This window comes from Sorex fumeus, unplaced genomic scaffold (genome assembly GCF_029834395.1).
Source record: "Sorex fumeus unplaced genomic scaffold, SorFum_2.1 ptg000042l, whole genome shotgun sequence".
NCBI lineage: Eukaryota > Metazoa > Chordata > Mammalia > Eulipotyphla > Soricidae > Sorex > Sorex fumeus.
In genome coordinates this window covers 6,962,315-6,974,890 of record NW_026606099.1, presented here as the reverse complement: position 1 = coordinate 6,974,890, position 12,576 = coordinate 6,962,315, and the positions used below count along the sequence as shown (strand labels likewise).

General features: G+C 49.1%; 1 protein-coding gene across 2 annotated transcripts; it reads right to left on the bottom strand.

Annotated features, from left to right (window-relative positions):
* Nucleotides 1–5: 5 nt before the first annotated feature.
* On the bottom strand, nucleotides 6–12,181 carry LETMD1 (LETM1 domain containing 1). Of its 2 annotated transcripts, XM_056120223.1 has the most exons (9): nucleotides 12,060–12,181; nucleotides 11,113–11,264; nucleotides 7,656–7,771; nucleotides 6,867–6,949; nucleotides 4,122–4,308; nucleotides 3,901–4,002; nucleotides 3,661–3,813; nucleotides 3,006–3,102; nucleotides 6–1,310 (listed from the first exon to the last, which is right to left on the bottom strand). In XM_056120223.1, exons 1-9 carry the CDS (start codon nucleotides 12,179–12,181, stop codon nucleotides 1,240–1,242), a joined length of 1,083 nt encoding a protein of 360 aa, XP_055976198.1. In that variant the 3' UTR covers nucleotides 6–1,239. The 2 variants fall into 2 exon arrangements, with proteins under 2 accessions (XP_055976198.1, XP_055976199.1); XM_056120224.1 differs by lacking the exons at nucleotides 4,122–4,308; nucleotides 7,656–7,771.
* Nucleotides 12,182–12,576: the final 395 nt, after the last annotated feature.

Sequence of the window (12,576 nt, the reverse complement as noted above, 5' to 3'; positions counted from 1 at the left end):
AGGCCACGATTCGGCTGTCGGTAAAGATGCTTCTCCAGCACCGTGAAAAAAACGAGGTCAGTAAAAATGAATGTTAACAGCAGAAGCAGGAAAAGACGACGTTACCTTTGGATCAAGAGCTTGACTTGTGCATACACTGTTCCCTCTATACTCCTAACCCTTAAGCGTCATTTTTGAAATACATAGGAAAATCTGTTAGTTAACATCATAAATTTCAGCAGAGATGAATTTGAATTCTGTTCCTTCCTAACTTGTACCCATCAGAAGGTTCCAGTCCAACCACATATCTCAGTCTTGTAACAGGATCCTTATTAGCAAAATGATTAGAGTGAGCACAAGTAATTTCCAGCAAGTGGTTTGAGTGGTTTTTACTTGGGTTTAAAAACAGTGCTTCATGCGTTTAAAATAAGTTACTCTAAGTCACGGATGTCCACATACACAAATCCAACTTAGTATCTGGAAGCAGACCCGTCCTGGTCTCCCAGGCTGGGCAGTAATTTAGTAACTTAAAGGTTTGATCCACAGCTCAGTGGTGGTGCCCACCGTCAGGTCCAGTGGACTGCCGCGTTACAGAGTGAGTTAACAGTGCACGACCCACAAGGGTTGCACCACACCCCCAAAACGAAAATGGGAGGGGGAGGCAGTTAAGGCTATAAATAATGGGAAGGAATCAAGAAGTCCTTGAATTTCCCTTTATATAGTACATTAGAATGTTAAGTTCACGCACAAAAAATTTACTAAAATGTTTACAGGACTGGAAAAAGAAAGGGAGTGGTTTAGTACAGTGGAGACAAATACTCGTATTTTTGGTCATATCAGAAAGGATGTGGGGAGCCCTTGAGTCCATGCGTCGATGGAAAAGCTCCCTTTAGGTGGTGCTGTTCCCTTAGAGGCCTCGGCCACCTGTAACAAACAGCTGTAAAGAGTGGGCAGTGGCGAGTCCTAAACACACGAGGACCCCCTGGCAGGGCAGAGCTTCCCTTCCGGAGACCCGACCCCAGACATCGCAGTCAAAGCCCACTTCAGAGGCCGCTGCCAGCGACTGCTATTGAGGGGAGCGGCTGGAACTCCCAGCCCGGGCAGGAGGGGCTTCAGTTCCTGCCTGCACAGAAGGCCGCCGGCTGGGGACGCCCATTCTGCCTCCCGCACACCGGGCAGACACAGAGTCTCAGTGGTCGGTGCCGTCTGGCCTGCGCTGCTGCTCTCGGTGACTGGACAGCGCCTCCACGCTACGGTTGCTCAGAGCCTCGACCCCGCGTAGTTGGTGGACAGCAGGACCAGGTTGTGCAGCAGGAGGGACAGCTCGGCTTCTGCAAAGACCGTCAGTGGTAAGGGTTTGGCCAGGGAAGCCAGCCTCAGCCGCCTGACATGAGAGGTGGAAGCCAGGGGAAGGGCCGTGTGACCGTAGGCTGTGTCCCCTGCTTTGGGCCCGTCCCAGCATAAACGCTTCTGCCCTCCCACCAGATCCACTCACACCATCCCTATTTCTGTTTTGGTCACAACTGGCAGTGCTCAGGGGACTGTATGTGGTACCAGGAACGGAACCCAGGTTGGTCATGTGTAAGGCACATTCCTTTCTGACTGTACTACTCTCTGGCACTAACATCCTTGTTCTTTATTCAAGGGAGGAGGGAGGAGGGAGGAAGGGGAGGGCTGGGTCAACCCAGCTATGCTCAGGGCTTATTCTTGGCTCAGAGCTCAGCAGCTACTTTTAGCGGTGTTTGGGGACTATACTGGGACAGGGATCAAACCCGGGTCAGCGGCATGTAAGGCAAGCGCCTACCTGTACGATCTCTCCAGCCCCAACATTCTCATTCTTCTAATGTGACAGCAGCAGAAAATGAAGAAATGGCAAAGGTACTAAATATCACTGTTACCTCAGGGATTCTACTCGCAGAATTAGATGCTCTGGGGATGTTTCTAGGCTTCAAGGAGATTACTGGGGAGAAAGTCTGCCCTGATATTCACAGGCTTAGAAAACACCAATGGCTACACAAGTTTCAAGAAGAAAAGAGGGGCAATAGACATCGTGTGCAGTGAAGGGTCTGTCTTGCCCATGACTGACCAGGATTTCATCGCTAGCACCACATATGGTGCCCTGAGCCCTGCCAGAAGCGATTCTTGAGTGCAGCGCCCAAGTAAGCCCCAAGTACCCCTGGCTGTGGCTTCAAACAAAAACCAAAAACGTAATCAAAACAAAACAAAACAAAACAAAAAGAAGAACTAATATCTACTACGCTCACCTACTTTTTATTCGGTCAACCGTATCTTTTTCATTTGAATTTGAATGTCCCTCACCCCACTGCTCCTCAACCGGGACAAACAGATTCCCCACGGCCTCCCGACTTATGGGAGTCTTTTTGGGAGACATTTTTGGTGGTCAGAACTAGCATGAGGGTACACTGGGGCATCTGGTACAGAGAGGACAGAGATGTCACTAAACTGCTGATAATAGAACAGTTGTCAGCGTGCCAAAGCCCAGAGACTGCTTCATTTTCCTGCACCCACAATTTCCACTACTTCCTGTCATTTTTTCAGGGGCCGCACCTGGAGGTGCTTAGGAGTACTCCAGGCTCTGTGCATCAGCATCACCCCTAGCAGTGCACAGAAAACCAATGCGGATCAAGTGACCCTGAGGATCAAATCAGGGTCAGCCATGTGCAAGGTAAATTTACCTGCTGTACCAGCTCCTCCCTTTTGCCTTTATTTTTATTGGGTTTGTTGTTGTTGTTGTTTTGCTTTATGGGTCACACCTGGTGTGAGTTGCACAGGAGTTACTCCTGGTGGTGCTTGGGGGACCACATGGGATGCTGGGAATCGAACCCAGGTCGGCCACGTGCAAAGCGAACGGCCTACCTGCTGTGCTATCACTTCAGCCCTCTCCTTCCTCTTGCCTTACAGTTTACTCCATCACCTGCCTCACCACTGTAACTCAGAATCATCTTCAAACACTGTGCAAAGTGAGCTGCAAAATTCCAGTGACATAGCCACGGGGTTTGCCTTACCTTTCAGGTTGCAGGAGATATGCAGCCACTCTCCCAGCCAAGTTCGACACCTCTCTTCAGCAATATGGTTAGAATTCAGGCCACGAAGATAACAAGCCTGCATCACCCAGAAGAGAAAAAGTCCACAGGAATTATAGAATGAGGATGTTAAGGCAGTCATAGATCTGTAGCTAACTCCAAGTCTCCTTAAGTAAGTAATAATGCCACCCTCAAAGAAACCCCTCATGTGGTAGCTGAATTATTATGAACACAATGAGAAGGAAAGAACCTTATAGACTCTTAGCCTGAAGTTCAGTGTTCTTGGGGCAAGAATGATAGTACAGTTGTAGGCTTTTGCCTTGCACATAGCCGACCTGGTTTGATGATCGGCATCCCATATGGTCCCCTGAGCACTGCCAGGAGTAACCCCTGAGCATCACTGGGTGTGACCCAGAAAGAAAAATAAATTCACGCGTTCTTAGATTTTGAAGGGTCAGTGCAAAGTAAACATGACCAAATCCTGCCACTTTCTTCCCACTAGCTAGGTTTGCTGGAAGTAAAGTGAGAGACAGACAGTTTGCACACCATTGCAGTAACAAGTCAGACTAGGAGCACTCTGCAAACTCCCAGTCCCTGTGGGCTCAAAAGCCCACGAAGGTTGCAATCAGGCTCTTACCGATTTAACTTCCTGAGCTGTCAGCTGGCTGATTCCCAGCTTCGCCAGAGCCTTGTCCAGCTGGTGAATCACCGTGGTGTGAGTCCTCAAACGATATCTCAACAGGACAGGAGGCAGGTAAGGCGTGAGAAGCATGGCACGACTTAAGGCTCTCTGTGAAACAGGAGGAGAAGGTCAACAAAATGCTACCAAAGCAAAGACCCAAAGCTGAATTCCGCTGTGGAAGATAAAAGTACTCACCATCTGGAAAGCCTGGAGTTGGTCCATGCCCAGAGGAGGGTTCGAGAAACACTTTCTCAGAGCCAGGATCTCATGGATTGTGGGGTGGGTGCCACGCTTCATCTTGGGAGAGGTAAGAAACCGGTGGGTTTAAGAAGAGCCCACTAGCCCTTGTTCCCAGTTTTGGAGCAAAATGGATTTAACAAGATTGTGACTTGCACAAAGGGATAAAGGGATAATACCTTGGTGCACAGCTCTGTCATGTGCTTCTGGAGTCCTGCATCAGAGATGAGAGGGACGATCGTTTCTAAATAACGAAGGACTTCTGGGTGAGATTCCTTCCGAAGACCATGGTAGACATCTAAGAAATCAATTTTTTGCTCTGGGGTCCAGAAATGTTGGACCAGTAGTTGCCTAGGGAACAGGTACCTGAGAGCAAAAGAATGAAAAGTCAAACTGGCATGTTTCAACATGAGCCGTGCCAAGAATGCACTGGTGGACAGGAAGACGAGGAAGGAGATGGACACCTGACCCTACTCCTTCCTTTTTCATAATGAGTTCCAGACCAAGGTCAACTTCATACTGCAGTGTAACTTCATGTCCTACACTGAGGTTATGTGACGGGAAACGGGAGGAGTAGCCTAGCCCGGGGCAGTCTAAGAACACGACTCCTCTGAGATTCAGTTTGTGGGAAAAACATTGGGTCGGAGCTGTGGAGCTTGACAGTGGCTGTGAGACTGACAATCTCGGACTGTAGAACAGTCCTGTGTATCTAGTCTGTGGAACAGCAAATGTTTTTAATTCATTTGTCCACATGTATGCTGTGAACAAGTTCACAAGTTCAGACGAGGGAGGTCTAACCCCCTTTGAGAAAATCTGGGTGACCGACGTAACCGTTAGGACAGAGAAGTGAGCCTTTGTGACCATTGAGGCTAGATTATAAGTACAGAGTCTTTTCTCCCCACCCGCATCCCACTGCCCTGCCTTTGTTGCTGTGCGATGAGTGGGGTCACAGTCTCGGTTGAGGGGCTCGCCCAGAGTCTGGAGTGGGCTGGTGGCCGCACCTGGGAACTGAGATGCTCTACTACGCATCTGGCTGCAGTGTACTGGAGATGGGGGCGCTTCTGCGGCAGCACCTGGGATCCCAAACAGCAGTGTCGCCTGGGTTGCACTTGGCATATGGGCTGGTGTCAGGACCTGAATTTATCTAGAAGTGGTAGCCTCAGGCCTATAGGACAGGCTCTACCACTAAGCTGTCCCCACAACCCCTAAGGGTCCAGGTTCATTTGCAGGAACAATCACTCTGAACCCAGAGCTGAAAAAGTTCCTCTATCTTCATGCCTCTCTATGAAGAAGGCCACAAGAAGGCTTTGGGAAAGTTCTAGTCTTCCAGCCATCCCTGCTAACGCCCCACTCCTAGACGAGACTCTCTTAGTCCTAGACTCTCCGAATTAGTTTGTTCACCAGCTCAGTATCACCCGGTGACTTTGGCTAATACTGTAGTAAAGAAAAATCAGTAATGCAAGCTGTGTTCAAACCTGGACCCACTCTCTCAGGAAGTGGTGCTTGTTCTAAGCTATTAAGTGACAGCTTGTTATACAGGAATAGACACCAACATGCAAGGCCACAGGTTAAAGGTCTCCTCTTTATTTTCTTTAATCTGTAATTTTGGGGGTGACAGCCAGCAGTGCCCAGGGCTTTCAGTCTGGCTCTCTGCTCCGTGATTATTCCTGGTGGGGTATGGGAAACCATATATGGGTTCCAGAGGGTGAACCAGAGCCATCCATGTGCAAGGTTAGTGCCCTAACTGCCGTACTATCTCTCCGGCACCTGAGAGTCTCCTCTTTTAGATAGTAGACAACAAGTAGAGGCCGAGCATAGTCACCCTGCAATACATCTCCAGCACTGAATATAGTCCCGAGCCCGCTGGGATAGGTGTTGGGCTGGGACGCAGGAAAAGCCCCTGATCACCAATGAATATGCCCTCCACACCCCCACCCCCCACACACACACACAATCTGAACATGAAATCTACTTTGGGGAGAAGCACTCCTGGAGGTGCTTAGGGATGGGACCATTTGGTACTCAGGAATGAACCTGGTGCTCCGGTCCTTTGAGCCACTTTCTGCTCTGAAATTCATTTTTTCTTTTCCCCTTGAAGAAAGAAATCTGTCCCAAATTGCTGTCTCTCAGGGTGGGCTGTTCCCTCCAGGGATAGAGGAAAAAGGTCATTATGTAGGGCCAGAGTTACAATACAGCAGGGAGGGCATTTGCCTTGCATGTGACCAACGCAAATTTGATCCCCATATGGTTCCCCAGCACCACCAGGAGTATTTCCAGACTGCACAGCCAGGAGTAACACTCAGGCATCACTGGGCGCAACACAAAAAGTCAAACAAAAAAGGTTATTATTTTTTTGTTTTGGCCACAAATGATAATTTAGCTTTTAAACTACACCCAGGCTTGGTGCTCGAGGAACCCTGCTGTGATGGGAATCGAATCTAGGGCATCAGACACGCAAGACCCAGAGTCATTATCTTATCTCCTGTTGTACAGGAGTGTCCACAAGCTAGGAAAAGACTGGGTCACCAATATCCACAAATGTCCCGTGACCCAGGGACATTTTGATAATCTTAACATACGCTTTTGATAATCCTTAGACTGATGAAAAGACTAGAAGCTTGATAACCCCTACCTGGCTTCTGTACAGAAATAATATTAAAAAATCAATTCATTTTTTAACACTTAAAAAAATCATGTTTCTTTTTCTTTTTTGGGTCATACCCAGTGATGCCCAGGGGTTACTCCCGGCTCTGCACTCAGAAGTTACTCCATATGGGATACTGGGAATCGAACCCAGGTTGGCCGCGTGCAAGGCAAATGCCCTACCCGCTGTGCTATCACTCCAGCCCCCCCCCCCCCCAAATTATGTTACTTTTAAAACAACCCACAAATGCTGAATACGTAAGGGGGCAGTTTGTACTCACATTAACACGAAGACCAGGTAGTTGGCAAAGGGTGGAACGGAAATAATACCTAGGAAAAGGAACTTGGTGATGTCTCGACGAAACTGAGTGGAAACAAACGGAAAAGCAGTTTTAACCCGGATCAGTTCTGATCACAGTGAAAAATCCTTCCTCCTCCCACCCTCCCCTGCACAATAACCTTTATTACAGCTGAGAAAGGGATTGCGGTTATTTCTGTCAACTGCTGGATGCTTAGTTCCTTGAGGGCAGAAACCTGATTTGTTCTCCTCTGATCCCCAAGAAACGTCTAGTATGAGGCCTCACATTCTACCAGTTCCCTTGGTGAACGCCTCTTCATCTGAAGAATGGGCCCTAGAAATCTGACTCGGTCTCAAAACTGCCCATCTACTTACCACCACATACTACTTTTCTGTTGCCTTTCTTGATGCTGGGGACTGAACCTCACATCCCACAGGCAGGCAAATGCTCCACCACTGAGCTAAACCCCCTCCCCACTTGATGCCTTTTGGACTGTCGCAGGGTTTTCTGTGTTCAGAAAGAAGATGGACAGTGGCCCTGACTTTTATTCAGAAAGCGCGTAGAGACCACGGAACTCTACTGAGAAGGGCCACACTCTGAACCTAACTCAAAACTGCAACTGACTCTCATTCTGTCCGTTCCCCTGACCTCAAAGCAAAGGGCAAAAGCTCGAGAGAAGATGAGCAAGGAAGAAAAGAACACAAACTTGAGAGCTTGGTTAACTTCGATTACCTCAACCAGGAATTTCTGACATCTGCCTCCGGCCCATACCTGTCTCAAATGCTCCATCTCCCGGTATGAAAGTTGATGAAACTTTATATTGTGCTTCCACATACTTGTCCTTATTCTTCTAGCCTTTTTGGCATCAGCCCATAACATCTGCAATCCTGCCTCATTAAAGTAGAGGACACAGTGTGATGTTATCCCAGTTTGCATCTTCCCCCAATTCTCTACTTGTGTCCCCCCACATGCGCTCACCTGTGCCTCCCAGCCACAGACTGAAGCTTCACACGAGGCCTGCAACGCTTGTGAGGCCAAGCCCTGTCTCCTTTCTCGTCTCTACTTTCTCATCTCTACTCCCTCTGCAGGCAGTACATCCTGTCTTCCTTCCAATGCTGGCTTCTAGGAGCTACTCTAAACGGTCTCCTCCTTATTTACGATTTTTGTTGTTTCCGGGCCACACCCGGCTGTACTCAGGGGTTACTTCTAGCTCTGAGCTCAGGGATCGCTCATGTTGGTTCTTGGGGGACCGTATGGGATGCCGGGGATCGGAGCTGGGTTGGCCGTGTCCAAAGCAAGTGCCCTACCTGCTGTACTTTCTCTCCAGCCCCCTCGTTACTCACTTCTTATTTCTCTTTTCTTTGTTTGCTTCTCTGTTCCTTTGTTGGGGGGGAGGGGTGTCAAAACACTGCTCAGGGCTATCTCTTGGCTCTGAGCAGGGGATCACTTCTGAGAGACTTGAGGGACCACATGGGGTGCTGGGAATCAAACCCAATTTGGCGGTGTGCAAGGCAAATGGCCTACCCGCTGTGTAATTGCTCCAGGCCCTATTTCATTTTTTGATGAGGGGATTGAGCCAGGCCCCCTTCTATGCGAATCGTGTGCTTTATCACTGTGCTACATTTTTCAGCCCGTCCCTACTTTCATTTTGGGGCTACAAGTGGCAATTTTCTGGAGCTACTCCTGGTCCTCAGGTCATTGAACCCGGGGCTCCACATGCAAAGCATCTATGTCCCTAGCTCCTCGTTTACTCTTTAACAAACATTACAACTGCCTGAACTCTAAGTCTTTTTTTTTTTAATTTACTCTATGCATTCCCAATACAGCTAATAACTTTTCAGAGCTGGAGAGGTTGCTCAATCGACTGAGCACACGATTTGGCTGAGAAGGCCTGAGTCCAACCCACAGCACCACAAGATCCCCTGAGAGCAAAACCCTGAGTACAGAGTCAGGAGTAGTCACAAGCTCTGCTGGGTGTGGCTCAAAAAAAAAAAAGGAAAAAAAAGGAAAGATATTAACAAAAATCTAATGTGATATTAACTTTTTAAAAAAAAATTTTTGGTCATACTTAGCAGTGCTCAGGACTTACTCTGAGTTCTGAGGTCAGGGATCACTCCTGGTGGGGCTCAGAGGATAATATGGGATGCCAGGGATTGAATCCAGGCCAGCTGCATGCAAGGCAAGTGCCTGCCCTCTGTACTATTGCTTTGGCCCCAACATTTTTCTTTTTAACTTAAGAAACTGGGTGAGAGCCTCTCCAGTAGTGCTGGGTCTCCCAAAGCAAAACGTGGCAGAATTTGGGCATCAAATGTGGAGCCTTAGGCGTGGTAGGTATGGTGCTCCACTCCTCTGAGCTATTTTCCTGTTCCTTATTTTATTATCTTTTGATCTTTGAGTCACACCCAACAGTACTCAGGACTTACTTTCGACAGGGCTTGGGGGACCATGTGGGGTGCCATTTTGGTCAAACCCAGATCAGTGGTGTGCAAGGAAAGCGTCCTACCCACTGCACTATCACTCTGCCCCATCCTGTGTTTTATTTCCAAGATACTTTTATAATTACTCTAATTCAACGTAATTCTGACCACATTTTAAATCTCCTTTCTCTGGTAATTATTACATGGAATTAGAACTTTGGTCTTTACAGATGCTTTTACATTTATGAATGAAAATAAATATAAAACAATATAAAACAATATAAAAGAAAAAAATCTAAATGAGACAATGGTGAACACAGGATTGGAGAGACAGCTCAATAGGCTGAGTGTGGACTTTACAAGTGCAGGCCCTGGTTTAATCCCCAGCACCAAAAGATCCTCCAAGTACCACCAGGAGTGACCCCTGAATATAAATCCAGCAGCAGACTCTAAGCATAACCAAATGTAGCCCCAAATTCCATTCCCAAAAAAAAAAAAAAAAGATTGGTGGCCATGAGTTGATAAATGCTGGAACTCAAATAACTTAATCATATTATTCTACTTTTATGTGGTTAAAATGTCCTATAATAAAAGTCTATATATATATATATTTTTTTTTTCTTTGCGGGGGTCACACCTGGTGGTGCTCAGAGGTTATTCCTGGCTTTGCACTCAGAAATCATTCCTGGAGGTGCTCAGGGGACCATATGGGATGCTGGGAATCGAACCGGGTCAGCTACATGCAAGGCAAACACCATACCCACTGAATTATTGCTCCAGCACCCTAAATGTCTTATTAAAATGCCTTCTGGGCTGTTTGTCACTCCTCCTATTATAAGCCTTGGAGCTCAAAAGGCTTGGAGCACACAAAAGGTTCGTTACTATCTCTAGTGCTAAGGATAAGCATTTTACTTAAAGTATCAAGTTAGTAATAAATACAATACTTGGAGCTGACAATGTTCACTATAATTGGTGTTATAATGAACATATAGTGTATACTAATTACTATACAACAATTACCAATTCTAATTAGGTATTAGGTCCAAAGTAACTTACATGCATTGATTTATTTAACTTTCACAATTAGGTGGTCAACAGATAGGTTCTATTATTATTCTTAGTTTACAAATGAGAAAACCCAGGGACTCAGATTAAATAGTCCAATCAAACAGGGACAAACGGGGATTTGAACCCAGCAGATGGCTCCAGACAGGACAGCAGACACTGTTCTATCTCATAGCATCTAGAAGAGATATGATTTGAACCAAAACACGCAGAAACTGAGTGCACATAGTTCTATTACCAAAACATGCTATCTAGAATATACGTGATAAGTCTTCATTCATCCTTCTTCTGAGTCAAGCCAACTGGTATCAGAGGGCAGGTCTATATCCCTGGCCTTGTGAATAATAAAAAAATTTCTACTTCAATCAGGTGCACAATTAAGAACAAAAGTATCTATGTAATCCCTTAGTGCTGATAAGAATTTTTTCCTCATCTCACTGCATAACAATCTCAAATGTGTGAACTCTGAGTAATCAAGCACTTAAAATACGGAACACTGTCCAGTTCACATTCTTATAGCACAATCTGCAAACGATTGTCTCTGTTTGTGTTTTGGTGGCGGTGGTTTTGGGGCCCCACCTCGTGGTGCTCAGGTGCAACTTTGACTAGCTCTGGGCTGGGGGACTTTGTGCCCAAAGGCTCCAACTCCTTGTGCTATGTCTCCAGTCCCTCCGGTGCCATTGATCTTAGTCTCTGACACTGCCCAGGAGCGCTTCAAGGGATCCCCACTCTAGTTCTGATTTTACCTTTCGTGAAGATTGTGTACAGAAGATAAACGCGGGGGAAACGACGGCTTAAAAACTCATGGTATTTCCCATTAATCGCTTTAGTCTTGGTCACCACGTAAGAGATCAAGCTCTTCATATCTGCCTTTGGAGAAAGGTGGATCTTTGCAGACCTGCAAGAAAAAAGAATCAAAGAGACTCTCTAGAATCTAGTCCTGGAGGCCCCTAAAGTCCTGAATATAAAACACCACCCCTCCGAGAATGTGTGCAGAGACCGGAAACTTCCAAGATCAAGACCTTGGGATTCAGGGGCTGGAGCACTAGCACAGCGGGGAGGGCGTTTGCCTTGCACGCGGCCGACCCGGGTTCGATCCCCAGCATCCCATAGGGTCTCCCGAGCACCACCAGGAGTGATTCCTGAGTGCAAAGCCAGGAGGAACCCCCGAGTTCGATCCCCAGCATCCCATAGGGTCCCCTGAGCACCTCCAGGAGTGATTCCTGAGTGTGCAAAGGCAGGAGGGACCCCTGAGCATCGCCGGGTGGGACCCAAAAAGCAAAAAAAAAAAAAAAATCTTGCATTCAGAAGCAACGAGCCTCCCAATAACAGATCGGCGAGGACAGGCAGGACGGCAAACCCTGGAGTGTGCAAGGCGAGAGGCTGGAAGCAGCAGGCTAGAGTCCAGAGAGAAGGGGGGTCGAGGCGATCAGCTAGGGAAACCGAACCTTCGGGAAAGAGGAGGCTGGGAGATGAACTCGGGCCACAGGGCCATGCAGACACTAGGGGCACTGTGCACGGGGAAGCCCCGTCGCTAGCGAGAAGCGGGGAGCAGCGTCCGGGTGGGCCTGGGCGCGGAGCCCGGCGGCGCGACCCTCAAGGCTTTGCAGCACGCAAGCGAGACGGTCGGGGCATGCAAGCACGGCCCGCCTCGGAGCGGGGCGTCGGCGCTTTTCTCTCTCCGGGCCCTCACCCAGGGGCCCCCCAGGCCAGGCCGGGGCGAATCAGCTGCAGCCGCCGAGGGGCGGGGGGTCCGCGGGCGACCGCCGAGCCCCACAGCGCGGCCCGAGCCCAGCACACCCTGGACAGCGCCATCTTCGCCGACGGGGAGGGGCGCGGGCGCCGGGGCGGCTCTCGGGTCAAAGGGCTCCGCGTGGCGCAGCGCGCAGGCGCCTTCCCCGGGCGCTGATTGGCGCGAGGCTCGGCCCGAGCAGGAAGTGGGTGGGGAAGTGGGCGCGGCGAGTGCTTCCGGGGTCAGAGGTGCCGGAAGCGGGCGCTTCCCGAGGGAGCGGAGCGCCTGCCCGGGCCGGGGCCTGGAGCTGGAGGACGTCCTCTCCTTGGGCGTCCGGTGACCCCGGCCGATTCCCCAGGGTCTCCGCGCTTCCGAGCCCGCCCTCGCCCGCCCTCGCCCGCCCTCGCCCGCCGCCTGGGCCGGGCTCGGGGGCCTCGACGCGGTAAGTGCCAGGCGGCGGCCGCGGCTCCGGCTGGGC